This window comes from Rhinoraja longicauda, chromosome 1, assembly GCF_053455715.1.
Source record: "Rhinoraja longicauda isolate Sanriku21f chromosome 1, sRhiLon1.1, whole genome shotgun sequence".
In the NCBI taxonomy this organism is placed as follows: Eukaryota; Metazoa; Chordata; class Chondrichthyes; order Rajiformes; family Arhynchobatidae; genus Rhinoraja; species Rhinoraja longicauda.
In genome coordinates, this window is record NC_135953.1 from 22,983,356 (window position 1) to 23,009,119 (window position 25,764).

At 43.0% G+C, this 25,764-nt stretch overlaps 1 protein-coding gene across 4 annotated transcripts in view; it reads left to right on the top strand.

The window, feature by feature from the left end:
• The window catches only part of ctif (CBP80/20-dependent translation initiation factor), a 161,703-nt gene that overhangs the window by 113,425 nt on the left and 22,514 nt on the right, over positions 1–25,764 (top strand). For 3 of the 4 annotated variants that reach the window (XM_078418996.1, XM_078418908.1, XM_078419175.1), the window contains 3 exons: positions 6,239–6,315; positions 13,451–13,928; positions 21,184–21,237. In XM_078418996.1, coding sequence (XP_078275122.1) covers positions 6,239–6,315; positions 13,451–13,928; positions 21,184–21,237 — 609 coding nt within the window. The remainder of the gene's footprint in view (positions 1–6,238; positions 6,316–13,450; positions 13,929–21,183; positions 21,238–25,764) is intronic. The other variant, XM_078419085.1, reaches the window with a different exon arrangement.

Sequence of the window (25,764 nt, forward strand, 5' to 3'; positions counted from 1 at the left end):
TTGCCTCCCCCTCCCCTCCCCTCTCCCCTCTCCTCTCCCCTCGTCTCTCCCCCTCCCCCCGTCTCTCCCCTCGCCTCTCCCCCTCCCCTCGCCTCTCCCCCTCCCCTCGCCTCTCCCTCTCCCCTCTCCCCTCCCCTCGCCTCTCCCCCTCCCCTCGCCTCTCCCCCTCCCCACGCCTCTCCCCACTCCCCTCGCCCCTCCCCCTCATCTCTCCCGCCACAGAGTCTGCCCACACTCTCACAAAAACATTTGCGCAATTGCTCACTTGTGTCAATTTAATATTGACTCACTTCCACTTAAAGTCAAAGTAAAGTCAGACTGTTATACCTCTAGTCTAAACCAGACATATTTCATCCTTCAGATAGTGTTGAGTTTTTGCAGTTTTATATAATGATTCTCTTATTTCCATTTTCATCTTTTGACCTTTCATTTGTTTCCTCAAATGTTCCGCAGCTATGCCTTTTTGCCTACTACCACGACACATTACATTTTTTCTCACTACCTTAAAACCTGTTTTATCTCTAACTTTACCAATTCTAATGAAAGGTCACTGTCCTGAAACTTGAATTTTGTTTCTCTCTCCACAGATGCTGCCTGACCTGGTGAGTATTTCCAGCATTTTCTGTTTTTATTGCAGCAGATTGCTGTTCACCATTTTCTCCGAATTGTTCACCCGGCATTTTTGGATAGTTTTTGTTTTCGTTTTAATAGAAATTCACTTTACGAGGAGCTATAATAAATTTTAAGGATCAAAGGAAAGCTGCCAGAGGTTATTAAAAAATCATGGTAAAGACAAAAAGTTTAGTGTCATTGAAAATTAACTTGCACACTTTGGACTGGGAATAAATTGGGGAAGAATGTAGTCGCATCATGGTGTGTTTACTGATGACTCATAGGCCTACGCTAATGACCCAAAGACAATAGTCCCATGACAACAGCTGATAAATATAAATTTGGTTAAATAAATTAATCCAAAATGAAAAGCTTCCATGTGTAAGAGTGAACATAAAGATCAACTGGTTAATTAATGTTGATTGTAGAAGGGAATTTTTCACCCTGGGGAACAGGAACAAAATATTGCCCACGCCAGTGAAGCCCAGATCCCGTGAATAAATAAATAAATGGAGGATGTGGAAAAGCAGAAGGATGTCGGCGTTTGGGTTGACCCAATAAATTAAAAGTAGCACTTCAAGTTGTAATCAATAAAAACTGGTGTACAGCACAACGTGGGGCGAAAAAGTATTTAAGCCCAATGTATCTGGAAAAATTATTGCAAAATGTTTCTGCTGTAGAGGATGGTGAGATGGACTGACCCAAGCAATAAAAGGTCAAGTGCCTACGCAATCCTCTAGAATATGTATCCGAATGTGAACGTTGCTTCAGCAATGTTGGTTTATCTGGAAGCAAACATTGTATAAACAGGAATATATGCTAGGAAGTTGCTTGGCAGCAACGATGGCGGGGCTGTAAAATTGTAGTAATGCGCAACCCGTATCGTGCTGGGCTTGGCTTTGCCATCATCCTTCTCCACCAAGTCACTGAAGTGTTTATTTTCATTTGGATCGAGTGGTTATTCTGATCTGCACGCTCAAAACATGCATGTACGGAGCAGCACCTTTGCTGATTCATTCTTCTGAGTTCAGTCAACAACTATTTACCTGATGCTCCCAGCAGGAACCACAAGATTCCAGTAATCGGGTTTCCTTTCTGGCCCACAGAATTCAATTCCAGTTGCCCATTATCGGCTTGGTTAGTAATATTACATGTCAAAAATTTGCAGTGGGCATGCATGATCTCTCTCACCAATTGTCATTCGATAAATTTGTCTGACTTTTTCCTGACCATCAATCAATTGTTAGCTCAAGACTTGACAACTCTAGTATACTGCTGGCTAGAATCGCATTTTCCATGTTTCCACTTGACATCGTTCAAAACACAGTTGCCTATACACCAACTCAATTTTACCCATCTCCCTTGTGGTTGGAAACCTTATTTAGCTCTGTGTGAAACAGCCCCTTGATTTTAAACTTTCTCTGTAACTATCTCTGTAATCTTCAAGTACTTGTGACCTTTCCTCCAAAATTTTGAATCAGATAGTGGATTATTCGGGTTCAACTGCGTCTTGATCCTGTTTCCCTACTTAGATCTCTTCAGCCATCAGAACCATATCGAATTCCTGCAATATATTTATTGATATGGGTTCAAGTGTCTTCTGTAGTAAGAGTTCATTGGTCCACCACACTTTGGGTGTCAACATTTCTCCTCATCACAGTCATAATTAACCTACCTCATGTCCTTGGCCTGTTCTAGACTTCCTCGCCAGTGGGATCAATCATCCTTTCTGTGTCTGGTCTGTGCAGTCCCATGAAGATTTTGAACATTTGAACATTCGTTCTTCTAAACTCTACTGTACATAAATGCTATCGTTCCAACCTCTATTTTTCAGTCCAAACATCTTGGGAATCAATCAATACGCTCCATATTAGTAAACTGGAAAAGTTCCAGTTCTTTCTAACAAGGGTCTAGAATTGTGGGTGCTCTGTTAACTTGATTTCAAGAAGTTAAAAAGATGAATGGCTTTTAATAGGAATTTGTCTGGTTACTATGACCAGCTTTTGGGAAAAAAAATGTTTAATTTAATTCCTCATCTCTCGAGATTGAATTCAAACAATTGTTTCTGGATCCATTATTGAGAACTCCAGCCTCTAGTGCTATAACTTAACCATCGAACAACTGTTCTCTGTTGTAATTACTCCCTTGAGAATTTTTAATTTAGAACTGGAAAGAAAAAACAGATAAATATGAGAAGGTAAAAGGACAATTGGTGAGGTGAAAGGTAGTTTGGGAAGAGGTGATCTCACTGGATTTCATTGGACTGGACTATTGGGTCAAATGGCTTGTTTCTATGCTGTGGACCCTTATGGAAAAAGATCATTCAAAATATACATCCCGGTCTCAAAGTAATTATGGTTCACAATACAGACTCTTTAAAGGAACCTTCCAAGAAAACTCTACGCCGAGAACAACACAAAATTATTAACTTGGTTGTGTTCGGAAGGAAATATTTTGTAGACTTACTTCCTTTAATTGTTCTGAGTTGTTCCGCAGCATGTGAATTGTCTCCACAGAGTTTCTCTTGATATTAACGCGATCTACGCTGCAAGTCTGAAGATGTTTGGGAATCACGACTTTACTTCCAAACAGGGTCGGATTTAATGGCTCTGTGTTTTCCAGTGCACATGAGCTCATTCACATGTTGGACAGGGATGGACTGTGGTCTTTTTTTTCCTGACCCTTTGAGAGGCAACCTTTGATGATTACTTAGTTCTTGTTATTAAAAGCTGAAGTCTGAGGGAGTATTACAATACAATACAATACAATACAATATATCTTTATTGTCATTGTACAGGGGTACAACGAGATTGGGAATGATTCAATGATTGAAATCCACAGTGCAAAGCTGCTAAAAGCAGACATTTCATACTCAAAACATAATGTGAGAATTGAAACTGAAGCACATAGTTGGTGAAATAGTATTTTGAAGATGAGAGTTTGTCAGAAATGTTGTAGGCAGCATGACTCTGATCATGCAAGTTCACTTTTAGTAGCTTACGAATATCTTTGCTCAACATTGTTATCTTAAAATCGTTCTAGGCTGGAAGGTGTATCTTCATATTGATTTTCCATGGACTTTGTTACGTGCCTAGAGGAATTTTACCCTAAATATTAACACTATACCCAAACCTTGGTATATCAATATCATAGTGTACGCAGATCATTAATCTATATCTGACCCGTACTGTATGTGGATTCCTGGCACAGGCAAGATTAGCTGAATGCCTGTGTGCTGTATCCTTTGTATAATTTAGTTTATTATTGTCACGTGGACCGCGATTCAGTGAAAAGCTTTTGTTTGCGTGCTATCCATTGGAAATAGCATTAGCTCTGCATGCATCCGTACTGCACAATAGCATAGCACAATTAACGCGGCATCAGTAAATACAATCTTCAGCTATCTTCTAATTTCTGCATGTGTCTCCTGAGTTGTGAATAATGAACTTCACTCCTTCTGACCTGGGGGTTATAGTAACGAGAGCTCTGCTCTGCCTTCTAACCTGTGTTGTACCTTACCTAAAGGCACTTTGTTGATGCCGGGTGGCAAAATTGGAATGGATTTCCCTTTCCTGCAAAGCCCTTTCAACCAGAGGCATCCTGCTCTTAGTGACGTTGAGAACAACAGCAATGCACGACACACAAGCATTCTCAAACAAAGTCTGACACACACTCGCCAAAAGAGAGGACATGACCCAAAGATTGGTCAAAGTTATACATTTATAGTAGTGTCTTGAAGGAAGAAAGAGAGGTAGAGATAATTAGAAGGGAATTCCAGACCCTCCGGCTTCAGCAGCTGAAGCCTGGATTGGTCAAGAGATCAGAGTTCTGAATATTCAATCAGAGAATATTTCTATTCATTCGATCCTGGATATTGAACAATCAATTTGACAATTAGTACTATTGATTAGTATGGGTGTCAGGGGTTAGGGGGAGACGCCAGGAGAATGGAGTTGAGAGGGAAAGATAGATCAGCCATGATTGAATGGCGGAGTAGACTTGATGGGCCAGATGGCCTAATTCTGCTCCTAGAACATATGAACTTTGAATTCTGCGTGTGTGTAGGGTTTGAGAGGGGTGATAAAGGTGAACTGGGTTTCGTATTGGCTTACCTGTGGCACACCTGCCTGGTCTTGTTTGTAAAGATTAGGCTCTTTGATTCTGCAGGGTTGCTCTGTGCGTAAGACCCTACCCCAGGATGTTGGAGCGTTTGAGAAATACTAGAGTATCTTTAGCTCAGCAGAAGCTAGCTTTCAAACACAAAATGCTGGAGTAACTCAGCAGGTCAGGCAGCATCTCGGGAGAGAATGAATGGGTGATGTTTCGGGTCGAGACCCTTCTTCAGACTGAAGAAGGGTCTCGACCCGAAACGTCACCCATTCCTTCTCTCCCGAGATGCTGCCTGGCCTGCTGAGTTACTCCAGCATTTTGTGAATAAATCGATTTGTACCAGCATCTGCAGTTATTTTCTTATACTAGCTTTCAAACATTTGCATTATGTTTACACTCCAAGAACGATTCGTAGAAACATAGAAAATAGGTGCAGGAGTAGGCCATTCGGCCCTTCGAGCCTGCACCGCCATTCAATATGATCATGGCTGATCATCCAGCTCAGTAGCCTGTACCTGCCTTCTCTCCATACCCCCTGATCCCTTTAGCAAAAAGGGCCACATCTAACTCCCTCTTAAATATAGCCAATGAACTGGCCTCAACTACCTTCTGTGGCAGAGAATTCCACAGACTCACCACTCTCTGTGTGGAGAAATGTTTTCTCATCTCGGTCCTAAAAGACTTCCCCCTTATCCTTAAGCTGTGACCCCTGGTTCTGGACTCCCCCAACATCGGGAACAATCTTCCCGCATCTAGCCTCTCCAACCCCTTAATTATTTTATATGTTTCTATAAGATCCCCCCTCAGTCTTCTAAATTCCAGCGAGTACAGGCCCAGTCTATCCAGTCTTTCCTCATATGTAAGTCCCGCCATCCCAGGGATTAATCTGGTAAACCTTCTCTGTACTCCCTCTAAGGCAAGAACGTCTTTCCTCAGGTTAGGAGACCAAAACTGCACACAATACTCCAGGTGCGGTCTCACCAAGGCCCTGTACAACTACAGCAGAACCTCCCTGCTCCTAAACTCAAATCCTCTTGCTATGAATGCCAACATACCATTCGCTTTCTTCACTGCCTGCTGCACCTGCATGCTTGCTTCCAATGACTGGTGCACCATGACACCCAGGTCACGTTGCATCTCCCCTTCTCTCAATCGGTCACCATTCAGGTAATACTCTGCTTTCCTGTTCTTGCCGCCAAAGTGGATAACCTCACATTTATCCACATTATATTGCATCTGCCATGCATTTGCCCACTCGCCTAATCTATCCAAGTCACTCTGCAGCCTCCTAGCATCCTCCTCGCAGCTAACACTGCCCCCCAGCTTCGTGTCATCCGCAAACTTAGAGATGTTGCATTCAATTCCCTCGTCCAAATCATTAATATACACTGTAAATAACTGGGATCCCAGCACTGAGCCTTGCGGTACCCCACTAGTCACTGCCTGCCATTCCGAAAAGGACCCGTTTATTCCTACTCTTTGCTTCTTTAACAAGCAGCCTGTTCATTTCTTCCAGGTCTATCAGCCATTATCTAATGAAGCTGAAGTTGCACAGACCAAGAAATTATTCCGGAGGCGAAGGAATGACCGTAGGTGAGTCTTCAGCTCCCATCCACCATGTATTAAAGCACTCATCATGTATTAAAGCACTCGTCTTCAGCTCCCATCCACCCATGTGTTAAAGCACTCATCATGTATTAAAGCACTCATCTTCAGCTCCCATCCACCATGTATTAAAGCACTCATCATGTATCAAAGCACTCATCTTCAGCTCCCATCCACCCATGTGTTAAAGCACTCAAACCTGCAGCTTTCACAGTCCTTTTTCAGTCAAAAGAATTTTGCACTGAATCTTGTTCCTAATTACATAATGAATGTCGCACTCTGTTAAACTGAAAAGATTGTCACCCTTTTACTAAATATAATCTGTTGACATCAATATCTAAAAAACATTGCAGTAGGTATTGCTTCTCCCTGAGTTTTTAATGTTTTTATTTTTTAGCATTTTCTCAATTTTCTAATTTTAACGTTGGGCAAATTGACCGTCACCTAATTACACCGAGTTAAATCTCCCAACAATATTCTCAAGAAGTGGGTTCAGACCTTCTAAACCGGTTCACTTGGGGTCCCAATTCAAAGTAGAGCGAGGAGCTCTGTGGTGCAACAACAGCTGAAGAGGAGGAAATGGAGGCAGCAAGGGGGCAATCACCTCCTTCCAGACATCCCCAGATCTGGCCCGAGGCAAGAGAACTTTTATTTTGTGACTTATCCCATTATTTTCTTTCCCATCCAGTGATCTTGCTGCAATGCACCATCATTGATGGAGAGGGTAGTCTGTGCACCTTTTCCAGTATTGGTCTGAAACCAGCAGCTGGTAGGTGAGTGGGAGGGTTCTTGGGGTGACTTCCTCTGGTTTGTTCCTCCTCCTCTATCGGAAGTGCCCTTGGCCTCCCCATGCTGTGTCTTTCCATGGGCGCCACATGTCCCCAGGGGTGAATCAACCCCCATGGAATCAAGTGCTCCTTAAAACATTCTTGTGAGCCTGCGCAGTGCTAAGCATCCCCCATTCCTTTAATGCTGCAGTTTCCTGAAGACCTGAGATCCAGCTGCAATTGAATCAATTCTGTAATCTGTTTAACCATCAAAATTGCAAGGACTGATGTTACAGAACATTGCAATCTGTAACACGCTGGGGTGTTACCAGGTGTAACTTTCAGAAAGTATTAATTGTATCACCACTGTAGCATGGTGCTGTTAAATATAACTTGTTATCTTTCCCTAACTTCATACTTTAGTGTTTACTTTGGCGCAGCAACGCAAGTTTGCATAGTTTCTATCTTGAACATTATGGTCGAAGAGCACATCCAACTCTTAGATTAATTATGATGAACTGATGACTTTTACTTTATGTTTGGTGGATTCATAAATGAATATTTCATTACAAGGGGTAGGATTTGATGTGTTCCTTTCTGCCTGTCAACCTGTACCCACATTTCATTTCAAAACTTAGCGTTAGACCGATCTGCTTCTGTCAGCAATCTGCAGCCAGGGATCGTGACTGACAGATACAAACAAAATAAGTTGCCGTAGTCTGTTCTTTAATGAAGTCCTGCGGTTGACTTAACCCCAATATACTATACCGTACAAAATAGCAATCTACCATTGTCACTTAAATCAGGGTTGCTTAGTCGTTCTAACCTACTCTTAATGGGTGTGCTAGCCTGATGTGGACACAACAGGACAATAGTCATTGCCCCATCGTATCAAAGTTGCGTTGTAAAGCAGGTTGGCATTGTGCTTTGTGAAATGGTGGGGATTGGTGAAGAGAAAGGATCGGGATTTCACCAGCATGCATGTGATTATAGACAATAGGTGCAGGAGGAGGCCATTCGGCCCTTCGAGCCAGCACCGCCATTCAATGTGATCATGGCTGATCATTCTCAATCAGTACCCCGTTCCTGCCTTCTCCCCATACCCCCTGACTCCGCTATCCTAAGAGCTCTATCTAGTTCTCTCTTGAATGCATTCAGAGAATCGGCCTCCACTGCCTTCTGAGGCAGAGAATTCCACAGATTCACAACTGAGTGAAAAAGTTTTTCCTTATCTCTGTTCTAAATGGCCTACCCCTTATTCTTAAACCGTGGCCCCTGGTTAATAATCTTATATGTTTCAATAAAATCCCCTCTCATCCTTCTAAATTCCAGTGTATACAAGCTCAGTCGTTCCAGTCTTTCAATATACAACAGTCCCGCCATTCCAGGAATTAACCTAGTGAATCTACGCTACACGGCCTCAATAGCAAGAATGTCCTTCCTCAAATTGCAAATGTATTTGAAGGGGGGAGGCAAGGGTGCACCAAAGAATTGTGAGGGAAAGGAACTTTTACCCATATGTGGATGGAGTGGAGGAACAGGGAAATGAACGTTTTCATTGCACATGTAGAGACGAGGCTGAGTGATGTTATCTGAGTAGCAATGGTATGGATAGGGCTGATGAGTGAATAGAGGCCAGGAGGTTGGCTTTGAGGAGTTTGTGGGATTGCAAATTGGGAGGTAAGTTGGGGTGAGGGGGAGGGCTGTAAGTTTAATGCAATATGGGGACCAGGATTTAGGAAAGTATTTAATTTGCCTGTAGGTCTCCTGGGCTAACGCTGTGGGATCGGAACCTAGTTGAAGGGAATAGCCTTGCATTAATCCACGTTACACTGCAGCTGCCCTATAATTCCCCACTCCCTCAACCTGTCCCAATAACCAAGACCTTCTCTGTCTTCTCAAGACTCACCTGTTACTCAGCTTTTTATTGTCTACAAACTTGAAGATATTACATTTAATTTCCTGTTCAATTGATTAATATATTTATCTTGAATAGCTGTGGTCCTGGCACTGACATTTGTGGTACCCCATTATTCAATGCCTGACACTCTGAAAGAGACTTCTTTTGAAAAAGACCCTTGTTTCCTGTTGTCCAACCAGTACTCGATCAATATCAGCGCTTTGCCCCAAATCCCCAAGTAGTGCTTCAATGTTGTACAATAATTTATCACGTGGGATTTTTAAGAGAGAAAAACAATTACATTTCTGGTTATTTACTAGTATCGAGGAAAAATTAAAAGACAAAACAAAAAAGTAGTGCTGCTGGAAGATTGAGTCAGGCAGCCTCTGTGGAGGGAAATGGATAATCTATGTTTTAGGTTGAGACAGGTGGCACTTGACCCACTGAGTTCAAAAGCAACTTTATCTTTTGCTACAGGTTCCAATCTTTTGTGTCTTCAGTTTAAATACAAAGGTATGTTGGTTAATTGGTTGGGTAAATGTAAAAATTGTCCCTAGTGGGTGTAGGATAGTGTTAATGTGCGGGGATCGCTGGGCGGCACGGACTTGGAGGGCCGAAAAGGCCTGTTTCCGGCTGTAAATATATGATGATGATGATGATGATGTAGCAGGCAAGGAATTTGTTTCCACAGAAGGCTGTGGAGGCCAAGTCAATTAATATTTTTTAACGCATGATAGATCTTGTATCTTGTGGTCACCACTTCCGAAGAGTCCACCAGGGACTATACTGGAAGGAACAGTTTTTACATTTACTAGGGACAATTTTTACATTCACCTAGTCAATTAACCTACAAACCTGTACATCTTTGGAGTGTGGGAGGAAACCAAAGATCTCGGAGAAAACCCACGCAGGTCACGGGGAGAATGTACAAACTCTGTACAGACAACACCCGTAGTCGGGATCGAACCCGGGTCTCCGGCACTGCATTCGCTGTAAGGCAGCAACTCTACCGCTGTGCCACCGTGCTGATAGATTCTTAATTAGTAACAGGTGTCAGAAGTTATGGGGAGAACGGGATTGAGGGGGACGAGGTGGGCCAATTTGCCTAAGTCTGCTCCTGTCACTTATGAAGGAAAGTAGAGAGAACAAAGGGCTCATTTGTGATAGGGTGAAGACCAAAGAGATCTGAATGACAAATGATGGTGATGCCAGCTGAGAGAAGGTGATGAAGATTTATCAATTGCAGTGCATCTATCTAGATGAAATGTAAGTAGAAAGTCAACAATTCTAAAACTGAAATACACTGGTTGCTTGAAAAAAAGGTTTAGATTTGGGTTTATTTATTATCACGTGTACTGAGATACAGTGAAAACCTTTGTGTTTGCATGCTATCCCATCTGTGGGATACATAAATACAATTAAGTAATATTCAAATACAATAGATAGAGCAAAGGGGGAGATACGGAGTGCAGAGTATAGCTTCAATACTGGTTTTGCTGCATCTGTGGGAGGACAAACGGTACATTTTCACCTGATCTTTTGTCAGGTTTAGCCAGAATGGTCACTTGAATTCTCAATTTCCTCGTCCCTTAGATCTCCATCTATGACCTTGCACCACTCTGACAAAGGCCAGCAGATGCTCAGGCAACAACATCTCACTTTACAATCTGGCACATTACAATAACTGGCACTTAACAATGAATTAATTAATCAATTTCAAATAACCAGCCTTGCAGTTTTTACAAACAGGCCAATTCTGATTAAACCTTTGAGCATCCCTGTTTCAAACAGCTGTTTTTTTTCCCCCCTTTACAGATGCATCTTCACCTGCTATGTATTTCCAGTATTTTGTTTTACTTCAGAGTTCCAATAACTAGTATTTTATCTCTCGGTTCTAGATTTGTTTCACTATCTTCCCGTTTTCATTCACTCCTCCAGACAGATCAGCAATGATTAACAAACTTGTAACCCTTCGATCAGTCAATGACATAATTGCAAACTTTCATTCAGTTTCTGCCTTTACCCCATCTCAAACATTCTCTTTCTTCTCTCCAAAGTTCTCTGCAACTGTCCTTGGACATCGTGGGAAGCTTGGGAAGAAATTGCTAGGGCCCAGGCAGATGTATTGCATTTTCTTTAGCCATGGGAAAGACTGGAGGGTGGCTAATGTTGTACATTTATTTAAAGATGGGTTGCAAGAACAAACTAGGGAATTTCTCAGGCCAGTGAGTGGTAGGCAATTTAATACAAGGTATTCCAATCTACCAGCATTTGGATAGGCAGCACAACTTTGTGCATGGGAAATCATGTCTTATAAATTTAAGTGTTTTTTTTTAAAAAAGAGGTCACCAAGAGGATTAATGAGGTCAGGGAAGAAAACTTTGTCTATAGCAAGGCCTTGGACAGCATGGTAGGCCAGTTCAGAAAGTTGTATCACATGGTATTTAGAAGGATGAGAGGAGATCTTATCGAAACATATAAGATTATTAAGGGGTTGGACACGTTAGAGGCAGGAAACATGTTCCCAATGTTGGGGGAGTCCAGAACCAGGGGCCACAGTTTAAGAATAAGGGGTAGGCCATTTAGAATGGAGATGAGGATAAACCTTTTCAGTCAGAGTAGTAAATCTGTGGAATTCTCTGCCTCAGAAGGCAGTGGAGGCCAATTCTCTGAATGCTTTCAAGAGAGAGCTAGATAGAGCTCTTAAGGATAGCGGAGTCAGGGAGTATGGGGAGAAGGCAGGAACGGGGTACTGATTGAGAATGATCAGCCATGATCACATTGATCACAATAAAAAGCTGAGTAACAGGTGAGTCTTGAGAAGACAGAGAAGGTCTTGGTTATTGGGACAGGTTGAGGGAGTGGGGAATTATAGGGCAGCTGCAGTGTAACGTGGATTAATGCAAGGCTATTCCCTTCAACTAGGTTCCGATACCACAGCGTTAGCCCAGGAGACCTACAGGCAAATTAAATACTTTCCTAAATCCTGGTCCCCATGTTGCATTAAACTTACAGCCCTCCTTCTCACCCCAACTTACCTCCCAATTTGCAATCCCACAAACTCCTCAAAGCCAACCTCCTGGCCTCTATTCACTCATCAGCCCTATCCATACCATTGCTACTCAGATAACATCACTCAGCCTCGTCTCTACATGTGCAATGAAAACGTTCATTTCCCTGTTCCTCCACTCCATCCACATATGGGTAAAAGTTCCTTTCCCTCACAATTCTTTGGTGCACCCTTGCCTCCCCCCTTCAAATACATTTGCAATTTGAGGAAGGACATTCTTGCTATTGAGGCTGTGTAGCGTAGATTCACTAGGTTAATTCCTGGAATGGCGGGACTGTTGTATATTGAAAGACTGGAACGACTGGGCTTGTATACACTGGAATTTAGAAGGATGAGAGGGGATCTTATTGAAACATAAGATTATTAACCAGGGGCCACGGTTTAAGAATAAGGGGTAGGCCATTTAGAACAGAGATAAGGAAAAACTTTTTCACTCAGTTGGGAATCTGTGGAATTCTCTGCCTCAGAAGGCAGTGGAGGCCAATTCTCTGAATGCATTCAAGAGAGAGCTAGATAGAGCTCTTAAAGATAGCGGAGTCGGGGGTATGGGGAGAAGGCAGGAACGGGGTACTGATTGTGGATGATCAGCCATGATCACATTGAATGGCGGTGCTGGCTCGAAGGGCCGAATGGCCTACTCCTGCACCTATTGTCTATTGTATACAGGGTGAGATAGCCGCTGAATACAAAACTGTCTGGGGGAAGGAGTTAGCGGGTAGAAGGTTGTTTATCAGATTGGAGGCCTGTGATCGGAGTAGTGTGCCGCAGAGCGACTTGGGTTGTCATCTCTGTTAACTTGGATTGCAATATAGTTAGACTGGTTAGTAAATTTGCAAATAATACCAAATAGGTTATATGGTTTACAATAAAGAAGGCTATCTTAACCTGTTTACTGCCATGATTCTAACCTCAACTATTTTTAATCTCAAACTTTTCTCAATTTTTATGCAAGTCCATCAACTTAAAACATTGTTTCTTTCTGCACAAATGTCACCTCCCCCGCTGATTTTCCACCATTTTCTGTTTTTATTTATAACAAGTCTATTGCTTCATTGAGAATATTGCCTCAAAGGTCCCCAATTTAACCTCAATGAATTTAACACAGGCTTGATATAAAAACTGCTCCATGTGGATCAGTTCCATCCCCCCAATATATTACTCTGTTGCTGCACTTAAAAAAACATTTAAATGTTCTACTTAATAAAAGTTATAAGTACAAATTTGCCACTTTTAGCAGAGTTTATCCAAGATGCTCCATCTTTAAGAAGAGTGTTGTGCATTGTAAGGATGGAAAGTTGTGCTTGGCCTGGAAGAGCAGCAGAAGCTTACAAGTTTGTTCTATCTTGTGAACACATCCTTGTTATCGGACGTTGTCTTTATTTGTAGGAGACAACAGAGGACTCCAGGAGGAAACAAGGCTCAGCAGCAGCAGCAGCAGCAGCAGCAGCAACAGCAGCAACATGGGGAGCACCAGCCAGGCAACCCAAAGCACAACCGGGATCACTCGAGACAATACCAGCCTCCGGCGCCACACGCAGCAGGAAAGCAGGGCCCGCAGAACCACGGCTACAGCCAGCAGCGCCGATGGCAGCATAACCAGAAACATTCTTCCAACGACAAAGAGTCGAACAGGAATGCCAAAGACAGCAATAACGTCCAAGGCGATGATCCCTCAAAAAGTTCTGGCCAAACAACAGAGGAGCTCCAGAGGCCTGCTGATCCATCCAGCAGTCCAACGACACAGAACCTCCGGAACTCTGAGACAAAACGGAAGGACAGCATTTCAGAACGGCAGGTGGATCAACCTAAAGTTAATTTATTGGAATCTTCCAAAGATAGGCTGAAAAGACGGCTCACAGAGAAGGTACTATTTTCTTTCGTTCCGACATCTCTCATACCCTCTTTGACAAAAGAATCTCAAGAGGAGACCGAAGATAGACACAAAAAGCTGGAGTAACACAGCGGGCCAGAGAGCATCTGCAGAGAAAAGGAATATGTGACTTTTCAGGTCGAGACCCTTCTTGTTGAGTTCATTGCAAAAAAGTAACGATGAAAAAGAAAGCAGGCCATTGTTAGCTGTGGGCTAGGTGAAAACGAGTTACAGACAATGAGACTCAACAAGATGACTTTGAAACTAGTACAACGACTTGAGTTGGGGGGGGTGGGGGGGACGGAGAGAGAAGGCATGCAAGGGTTACTTGACGTTAGAGAAATCAATATACCGCTGGGTTGTAAACTGCCCAAGCGAAATAAGACGTGCTGTTCCTCCAGTTTGCATTTAGCCTCACTCTGACTATGGGGGAGGCCAGGACAGAAAGGTCAGTGTGGGAAGGGGAATTAATGTGTTTGGCAACCGGGAGATCAGGTTGGTCCAGGCAAACTGAGCAAAGGCGGTCAGCAAAACAATTGCCCAATCTACATTTGATCTCGCCGATGTATAAGAATCCACACTTTGAACAACGGATACAGTAAATGAGATTGGAGGAGGTGCAAATGAACCTCTGCCTAACCTGAAAGGTTTGTTGGGGTCCCTGGACAGTTGAGGGAGGAGGTATAGGGACAGGTGTTGCATCTCCTGCGGTTGTAGGGGGAGGTACCTGGGGAGTAGGTGGTTTGGATGGGAAGGGATGAGTTGACCAGGTAGTTGTAGAGGGAACCGTCTCTGCAGAAGGCAGAAATAGGGTGGAGATGGGGAGATGCGACTAGTGGTGGGATCCTATTGGAGGTGACGAAAATGTCAGATGTTGTAGGTGACGGCTGATGGAGTGAAATGTAAGGACTAGGGGGAACAAGGGCAGAGCTGCAGGGTACCGATGAGACCCTCGTGAAGGCCTCATCTATGATGATAGAGGGGAATCCTTGGTCCCTAAAGAATGAGGACATAGATGTCCTGTCCTGGTGAGGAACACCTCATCTTGGGTGCAGAGGCAGCGTAGACGAAGGAATTAGGAGTTGGGGGATAAAATTTAGATTTGGAGGAACTGGGAGGAGTTGAGAGAAGTTGTTCAGACTGAGGACCAGCTCCGCTACGCGAAGGAGCGTTAGAGGAAAAATGACTGGTTCTGTGCTTGAGGAAGAAACTGAGGGATTTAAGGCCTTCCTGGTGAGGGATGATTGTGTAGAGTGACTGAGTGTCCATAGTAAAGATGAAGGGGAGGGGGCCTGGTAAACAGAAGTAATTGAAGAGATGAAGGGCCTATGAGGTATCTTGGACGTTGGTTGGGAGGGATTGGACTGGGGGAGGGGTGATAGGATGGAGTACGTGGAAATGATTTCAGTGGGACAGGAACAGGCGGAATGAATATAGATTTCTCTTAACTTCAAGTAACCCTTGCATCTCCTCTCTCTACGTTCCTTCGCCACCCTAGTCACCGTACTTGCTTCAAAGTCATCTTGTTGAGTCTCATTGTCTGTAACTCATTTTCACCTAGCCCACAGCTAACAATGGCCGGTTTCCTTTATCATTGTTACTTTTTTTGCATATCTTTCATTAATTTGCTCTATATCTCTCTACATCACCGTCTATGTCCCTCGTTTCCCTTTCCCCTGACAGGCTGAAAAAGGGTCGCGCCCCGAGACAACACCTGTCCCTTTTCCCCCAGAGAACCTGTCTGCCCCATGGAGTTACTCCTGCTTTTTGTATCTACGGTTTAAACCAGCATCTGTAGTTCCTACGCATTTCAAGAGGAGACCTCTACTTTGCTATTATGTTAATTTGAAATATCATTCACTTAATAAAAAAATTAAATGGAGAATGTTGATCTGGAACTGCAAACTGCAAACGTAGACGGGGCAATTGTTTCGCTGAACACCTTCCCTCAGTTCGCCTGGACCAATCTGATCTCCGGGTTGCCAAACCATATATTCCCATTCCCACACTGACCATCTTCAGCATATAACCCTCCAACATTTTTGCCACCTCCAACGTGATCCCACTACTGGGCACCTCTTCCCATCTCCTCCCCTCTCTGCTTTTCGCAGAGACTGTTCCCTCCGAAACTCCTTGGACAACTCGTCCCTTCCCACCCAAACCACCAGGTACTTTTGCCTGCAACCGCAGGAGATGCAACACCTGTCCCTTTACCTCCCCCCTCGACTCCATCCAAGGACCCAAACAGTCTTTCCAGGTGAAGCAGAGCTTCACTTACACCTCCTCCAACCTCATCTATTGTATCCGCTGTTCTAGGTGTCAACTTCTCTACATCGGCGAGACCAAGCGCAGGCTTGGCGATCGTTTCGCTGAACACGTTCGCTCAGTCCGCCTTAACCTACACATCCGCTCAGTCCGCCTTAATCTACCTACCTCTCGGTTCCTCAGCACTTCAATTCCCCCTCCCATTCCCAATCTGACCTTTCTGTCCTGGGCCTCCTCCATTGTCAGAATGAGGCCCAGCGCAAAATGGAGGAACAGCACCTCATATTTTGCTTGGGTAGTTTACACCCCAGCAGTATGAACATTGACTTCTCTAACTTCAAATAACTCTTGCTTTCCCTCTCTATCCTCTCCCCTTTCCCAGTTCTTCCACCAGTCTTACTGTCGCTGATTACATTCTATCTTTGTCCCGCCCCCTCCCCTGACATCAGTCTGAAGAAGGGTCTCAACCCAAAACGTCATCCATTCCTTCTCTCCAGAGATGCTGCCTGTCCCGCTGAGTTACTCCAGCATTTGTGTCTACCCACACTGACCTTTCTGTCCTGGCCTCCTCCATGGTCAGAGTGAGGCCAAACGCAAATTGGAGGAACAGCACCTCACATTTTGCTTGGGTAGCTTGCACCCCAATGGTGTGAATATTGACTTTTCTAACTTCTAGTAACCCTCGTTTTCCCTCTCTCCCCCTTCCCAGTTCTCTGACCAGTCTGACTGTCCCTGATTACATTTTCTGTTTGCTTTGTTTTTACCGTCTCCTTGCTAACAAAATGATCTATTCTACATTTTCCTTGATCTCCACCCCCTTTATTGTCTCGTTCTCACATCTTATACTTCCTTATCTCTGTATATCCCCCTCCCTCTCCCCGATTCTCAGTCTGAAGAAGGATCTCGACCCATTCAAAAGCTGCCTGTCCCACTGAGTTACTCCAGCATTTTCTGTCCATCCTCTGTTTCAACCAGCATCTGCAGTTCCGCCCTACACAATTCGTCAGATATAACACTGCTTTTCTTTCTCCACAGATGCTGCCCAACATGTTGAGCTTTTCCAGCATTTTCCTTTACTTCAAATTACCACCAACTGTTGTGTTCTCTACTCAGTTTCAGCATGTTTTTATTTATTTTTCCTCTGTTCTCTCCTAATTTATGCTGCTTCTTGCCATTAGCAAACCTTCACCTTTAGCAGGCACAAATGTGTTGAATCGATTTTCTCTTGGTCTCCACCCTATCATTGATATCTCTTTTGTTCTCATTGCCATTCCCTCTTTCCAATTTAAAGTTTGCCCATTATTTGACTTTACCCAGTTCTGCCACTCTGTCATTGACATTAGATGTTGACCCTGTTTCTCTCTTCAGATGCTGCCTGGCTTGTTGACTATCGCCAGCATTTAAAAAAAATAGAAACTAAGTAATGTTGAGCTATAAAGATGAATTGAAATATTTATTGTTCTTATCATGATCTAAAACTATTTTTGTAACTATCATAAATGAATGAAATTTTCAAACAGTATTTGACAAAGTCTTTTACATGAATGTGTTGGGAAGGTTAAGGCTCATGTTTAAAATAAAAGAATGAATGGGATTTGATTGCAATGGATATCAATACAGTTCAGCTTAAATCTAAATGAATTAACTAAACAGTTTTACCTATGTCTGCGCTGAGGAGAAATAACTAGAAACGTGAGAGTATTCAGTTTTGTTGCCGCGGCTTTTCACCCACATTAATAATGGCGTTCAGCAAAGTGTTTGCTTAATATATCTCCACTCAGAGTTTAAGAATCATAATGCTCTACTTGAAAAGGCCGTGGAAGATTCTCCCACAACTAACTTTAAAAAGGAAGCACAATGAAGTGCAGATGCTAGTTTACAAAAACAGACCCAAAAAGTGCTGGAGTAATTCAGGTGGTCAGGCAGAATCTCTGGAAGACATGGATAGACAACATTTTGCATCAGAACCCTTAGGACTGATTGCCCTTAAATTCAATTGGACTATCTATGATACCTCCCTTCCCTTTCTCCATCTCTCTGTCACCATCACATGGACAGACTATCGACTGACATCTACTATAAAACCACAGGCTCTCACAATTATCTAGACACACCTCCTCTCACACTGCCTCCCCTACTCTCAATCAGCTCCCAAGATGGAGCTTTCCAATCTAGGATATCGTAGATACTCTTTCTTTAGGAAACGTGGTTTTCCCCCCATATTGCAGGAGATGTAACATCTGCCCCTCTTCCCTCGTATACAGCAGCCCTTCCAGGTGAGAACGTTTCATATACTGGATCTCCCAATTGCCAACCATTTTAACTCCCCTTCCCATCCCCATACTTTTCTTTCTGTCATTGGTCTTCTCCATTGGGTGACGGCAGTCCACTGGCAAACTGGAGGAGCAGCACCTCGTATTCTGTTTCGGTAGCTTACAACCCAATAATATGAATATTGAATTCTCCAATTTTTAGTTAACTAACAACCGACATCTGTCCCAACTTTTTTTTCCCCCACTTTCCCTTCCCAGTGCCCCACCTGGATACGCACCTATTTCTCGCATAATTCCACCGGCCTTTCCTCGTCCTCTTGTCCCTTTCCACCCATAATCCTTTCTCTGGCTTCACATTTTCCTCCTCTTCTCTCCTTATTTTCTTATCTCAAAACATTGTCTTTTCACATCTGATCTTTGTCCAATCCATCAAACACCACTCACCTATCATCATATCATATCATATCATATATATACAGCCGGAAACAGGCCTTTTCGGCCCACCAAGTCCGTGCCGCCCAGCGATCCCCGCACATTAACACTATCCTACACCCACTAGGGACAATTTTTACATTTACCCAGCCAATTAACCTACATACCTGTACGTCTTTGGAGTGTGGGAGGAAACCGAAGATCTCGGAGAAAACCCACGCAGGTCACGGGGAGAACGTACAAACTCCTTACAGTGCAGCACCCGTAGTCAGGATCGAACCTGAGTCTCCGGCGCTGCATTCGCTGTAAAGCAGCAACTCTACCGCTGCGCTACCGTGCCTGCATCCACCTAACACCTGCCATGCTTTGTCCTGACCCCAACTCCCTTCCAGGTTTCTCGCCTCTTCCCTTCCCCCCCACTGCAATCAGTCTGAAGAAGTGTCCCGATCCCAAATATCACCTATCCATGTTCTCCAGACTACCTGACCCGCAGTTTGTGTCTAACTTTAAAAGGGGTTTGGACAGGTTATTACAGATGAGAAAATGAACAAGATTACGAGAGTGAGCATGGAGCTAAACATGTCTATTTCATGTAATCAACCAGCATACAAGGCTGTGTAGCCTCATGCTATAAACTTTCATCAATAATGGGATTACTGAATTGATAGGTAGTAACCAATAAGATGATTGATAATCCTTAGAGAACTTTACATGTGTAGATTTACAAATAGAATGTGGATAATACTGTAATGCATTAATGAAGCAGTAACAATAACAATGTACAAGATTGATAATATTCCACAAGCAAATAGTTGCTCTCAGAGTTATTAATAAGACAAGTAGGGTTGTAACAGGAGAGGTTTGAGCTGAAAGTCAAAACAAATGTTATTGATTTGCATTCTGAAATGCATGCCTTGCTTGCACAACCTCCATAAAGGATATAAATATATTGAAAAGCTGACTTCAAATTATAAGAGCTTGGATTTGTGAAGAAATTAATTTATTTTCAGCTCTATAAAGATTTCAATTAATTACAAGTTAGATTGATGTAAACAAGAAATGTAAATTAAAATGTAACCATAGTGATCAACGATACATTGAGGATAAAGTTTGAATGTCCTCCACCATCTTCACTTCCACCGTTGCCAACAGAGTACTGAACCTACAAAATATATTGTAGACAATTACTAATTTCAGTTTGTTTGATTTCCTTAGAGGGCTATAAAGATATAGCCACCTATAAAGTGATATTTATCATAAAATTGTTAACAGCAACATTTTTAACAGCAACAAAATATTAGTGGGGTTAGGCCAACTTTCTATATCAAGCCCACCTTCCTGACTTATTCCTACAATCTTCAGTAACCTTATCCATTCCAAGTATCTATTGCTGTCTTGAATTTACTAAACTAAGCACCTTCAGCTCTCTGAAGTGGAGAATTGCAAAGATTCGTCCTTTGAGTTAAGAATCTTGCCTTTGCAGTCAAAATAAAAGTAAGCTCTTGTAGACTGCAACATTTTTGTGTTATTCAAGGTGAATTTTATTTAATAACCTAAACACAAAATGAAGGTGGTTATTATATGTACAAGTGGTGCACTTCTGCAAAATTGACATGGATTGTTCTCTATGCACATGATGTGTAGTGTCATCAAACAATATGCAGTGCATGTTTTGATGTCATTTATGCCATTTATGCATTCAAGGCTCACAAATGGTGTAAACTATTCTGCACAGAATTGGGCCTTGACTGGAAAATATTAGTCTGCTTCAGTGTCAATCAAAAGCGGTTTGGAAACCCAATCGAATCCCAATTTGCCTTTTATTCCCCAGAGTTTGATGTTCCGTTCCACCAACATTCCTGATACCCCCAATCCTCTCCCTGTCTACCCCATCCCTGGCCATTCTCAATCACCATTCCTTCATTCCACCTCTCCTATGACCTGCCAACACCTCTGTCAAATCAGTATTTGGGGAAAGATCTCTCCCTGCAGTGTGCGGGTCTGTAATATAATGTACGATACCGTGGAATGTTGTAATAGAACTTCACTGCCAGAAAGCTCCCGCCCAAGCCCTCCACCCACCCTTCTGCTTTGAAGCACCTTCTCCAACACTGAAGCTTCCCTAGTACTGAGACTTCTAACTCTAGATTCCACAGCTGGAGTGCCATCCCCACAGCAAGTGCCCGTCAGAATTTTATGTGTTGCAATAAAGTCTCTCGTCTCTCATGCTCGCAATCTTCAGACAGTACAGGCTGATCCTACTCAATCTCTCCTCATAGGACAACCCCCTCATCCCAGGAGTCAGTCTAGCGAACAATTGCACTCCTTCTAAGGCAAGTACATCCTTCCTTGGGTAAGGAGACTAGAACTATACATTGTACTCTAGGTGTGATGTCACCAAAACCCTATATAGTAATTGCAGTAAGACTTTACTCTTATTTTCTAATCCTAAACACTACTTGGTTTCCCAATTGCTTGCTGAACCTGCATGTTACCTTTGTTATCAATGTGTAATACACCCATTTTGTTCTGAATGCTGACATTTCCCAGTATTTGCTTAATGGTTATGCAGTTTTCTCGTACCCCAATGTACTTTGGCCTGTCTGTGTGTAAGGAAATGCATTAACTTTTGCTGGCCCCTTCCCTTTTCACATATATTAGAAGCTTTTACAATCTGCTTTTATATCTTGCTGATCTCATTCTATTTTCTTTCTCACTAATTTATGGTTTTCCATTGCTGAATTCTCAAATCTTTTCAATTTTCATTCTTGTTATCTTTTTTAGCAGCACAATAAGCTGTCTTGTTTAAGCTTCTAATTCTATTTTGTAATTGCTCCTGTTAGCCTCAGGACTGTGTTTGCATGTGTAATTTTTATTTCTTAAGGGAAAGCGCATTCTTTGCAAATTATCAATTATTTATTTAAATATTTGCCATTGCTTATCTACTGTCATATCTTTTAATCTACCAATTTACATTAGCCAATTCTGTACCTTTTTAGAACTTGATTTAAAACCCAAGTCTGAGACTTCACTAAATCATAAGTCAACTTAGAACAGAGTTCTATCATGTTCAGGTCATTTTGTCCCGGAATTTCCTTTGTTCAAAGATGATTATTAAACCATATATAGTTGCAAAATTCTGATCTAAGCATATCCCATTGTTGCTTCCTCAATATTACTCAACCTCCACAGTTGCTGCAACTTTAGTTCACTCAGTCTGTGTGGACAATACTGTTCCCTGTGATTGTTGCCTAGCTCTTGCTGTATGCACCTCCTGATTTATATCTTGTCCAGCACCATAATTACTGCCAAGGCACTTGCACATTGCACACATCCAAACTAGTTATACATCTTTGCACAGAATCTGTCTTCATCCCATTCTTTATTATTAAGGTCCCATTCTTTTTTCTTTTTTTTAAAATTGTGGCTAATTATTCAAAAGATTTAACTATTCTGGAATAAGTAGTTTCTAACCTTGGTCACTTTGCAACCAGTTTTCTAGAATGCTAATGAAATCTTTTCTTCGAGCGAATCAAACCATATATTTTAGAAACATAGAAAACAGGTGCAGGAGGAGGCCATTCGGCCCTTCAAGCCAGCACCGCCATTCATTGTGATCAAGGCTGATCATTCACAATCAGTGACCTGTGCCCAACTTCTCCCCAACTTCTCCCCATATCCCTTGATTCCACTAGCCCCCAGATATTCATCCAGTGATTTGGCCTCCACTGCCCTCTGTGGCAGAGAATTCCACAAATTCACAACTCTCTGGGTGAAAAAGTTCCTTCTCATCTCAGTTTTAAATGGCTTCCCCTTTATTCTAAGACCATGGCCCCTGGTTCTGGACCCCCCCCCCCCCAACATTGGGAACATTTTTCCTGCATCTAGCTTGTCCAGTCCTTTTATAATTTTATATGTCTCTACAAGATCTCCTCTCATCCTTCTAAACTCCAGTGAATACAAGCCTAGTCTTTTCAATCTTTCCTCATACGACAGTCCCACCATCCCAGGGATCAATCTTGTTAACCTTCGCTGCACTGCCTCAATTACAAGGACGTCCTTCCTCAAATTAGGAGACCAAAACTGTACACAATACTCCAGATGTGGTCTTACCAGGGCCTATACAACTGCAGAAGAACCTCTTTACTCCTATACTGAAATCATCTTGTTATGAAGGCCAACATGCCATTAGCTTTCTTCACTGCCTGCTGTACCTGCACACCAACTTTCAGTGACTGGTGTACAAGGACACCCAGGTCTCGTTGCACTTCCCCTTACTAACCTGACACCATTGAGATAATAATCTGCATCCTTGATTTTGCTGCCAAAGTGGATAACTTCACATTTATCTATATTATACTGCATCTGCCACCCATCTGCCCACTCACTCAACCTGTCCACGTCACCCTGCAACCTCCTAACATCCTCTTTGCAGTTCACACTGCCACCCAGCTTTGTGTCATCTGCAAACTTGCTCGTGTTACTTCTAATTCCTTCATCCAAATCATTAATATATATAGTAAACAGTTGTGGCCCCAACACCAAGCCTTGCGGTACTCCACTCGCCACTGCCGGCCATTCTGAAAAGGACCCGTTTACTTCTACTCTTTGCTTCCTGTCTGCCAACCAATTCTCTATCCATGTCAACACCCTACCCTCAATACCATGTGCTCCAATTTTACTCACCAATCTCCCATGTGGGACCTTATCAAAGGCTTTCTGAAAGTCTAGATACACTACATCCACTGGCTCCCCTTCATCCATTTTATTTATCACATCCTCAAAAAATTCCAGAAGATTAGTTAAGCATGATTTCCCTATCATAAATCCATGCTGACTTGGACTTATCCTTTTACTGCTATCAAAATGCACCGTTATTACCTCTTTAATAATTGACTCCAGCATCTTCCCCACCACTGATGTCAGGCTAACTGGTCTGTAATTCCCCGTTTTCTCTCTCCCTCCCTTCTTGAAAAGTGGGATAACATTAGCTATCCTCCAATCCACAGGAACTGATCCTGAATCCATTGAACATTGGAAAATGATCACCAATGCGTCCACTATTTCTAGAGCCACCTCCCTGGGTACCCTGGAATGCAGACCATCAGGCCCTGGGGATTTATCAACCTTCAGTCCCTTCAGTCTACCCAATATTTCTCACCTAATGCAAATTTCTTTCAGTTCCTCTAACCCCCTAGATCCTCTGTCCTCTAGTACATCTGGGAGATTGTTTGTCTTCCTGAGTGAAGACAGATCCGAAGTACCTGTTCAACTCTTCTGCCATTTCCTTGTTACTCATAATAATTTCACCCGTGTCTGCCTTCAAGGGACCCACATTTGGCTTTGCTACTCTTTTTCTCTTAACATACCTGAAGAAGCTTTTACTGACCTTTATATTCTTGGCCAGCTTCCCCTCGTACTTCATCTTTTCAGCCCGTATTGCCCGTTTTGTCCTTTGAAAGTTTCCCAATCCTCTGGTTTCCCACTACTCTTTGCTGTGTTATACATCTTTTCTTTTAGTGTTATTCCATCCCTAACTTTGCAGCCATGGTTGCCTCCTACTCACCTTAGAATCTTCCTTTCTCTTTGGAATGAAATGATCCTGCATCTTCCGGATTATGCCCAGAAATTCCTGCCATTGCTGTTCCACCATCATTCCTGCTAGGATCCCTTTCCAGTCGGCCAGCTCCTCTCTCATGCCTTCATAGTCCCCTTTGTTTAACTGCAACACTGACACTTCCAATTTAACCTTCTCCCTCTCAAATTGCAGATTAAAACCAATCATATTATGATCACTACCTCCAAGTGGTTCCTTTACCTTGAGTTCCCTTATCAAATCTGGTTCATTGGACAACACTAAATCCAGAATTGCCTTTTCTCTGGTAGGCTCCAGTACAAGTTGCTCTAAGAATCCACCTCGGAGGCATTCTACAAACTCTTTCTTGGGGTCCAGAACCAACCTGATTTTCCCAGTCGACCTGCATATTGAAATTCCCCCATCACCACAGTGGCATTACCTTGGTTACATGCCAGTTGTCAACTCCTGCTGCAACTTACACCCTACATCCGGGCTACTATTTGGGGGTCTTTAGATAACTCCAATTAGTGTCTTCTCACCTTTACAATTCCTCAACTCTATCCACAGACTCTACCTCGTCAGTCCCTATGTCACCCCTCGCAAGGGACTGAATTTCGTCCGTCACCAACAGAGCTACCCCACCTCCTTTGCCCACCTGCCTGTCCTTTCTATAGGACGTATAACCCTGAATATTAAGTTCCCAGGCCCAATCCTCCTGCAGTCACGTCTCTGTAATTCCCCCAAAGTCATACCTACCAATCTCTAACTGAGTCGCAAGCTCATCTACTTTACTTCTTATACTTTGTGCATTCATATACAATACTTTTAATTCCTTACTCATCTCACCTTTCCCATCGATTCCTATTACACTTAGCCATACTCTCCTTTCCCTTTGTAAGCTTTCGTTCCCGTTAATTCTGGGGTCATTATCTATCCATTTACTCTCTTTCCCTTTAACTCCATCCTCGACTATCCCATTTGACCCCCCCCCCCCCCCCCCCTTTATTTAGTTTAAACCCGCTCATGTAGCAGTGGCAAATCTGCCTGCCAGAATGCTGGTCCCCCACCTGTTAAGGTGCAACCTGTCCCTTTTGTACAATTCACCCTTACCCCAAAACAGAGCCCAGTGGTCTAAGAATCTAAATCCCTGCCCTTTGCACCAGCTCCTCAGCCACACATTCAGGTCCTGTATCTCCCTGTTCGTGCTCTCACCAGCACGAGGAACTGGAAGCAAACCGGAGATAACCACCCTGGAGGTCCTGCTTTTCAGCATTTTTCCAAG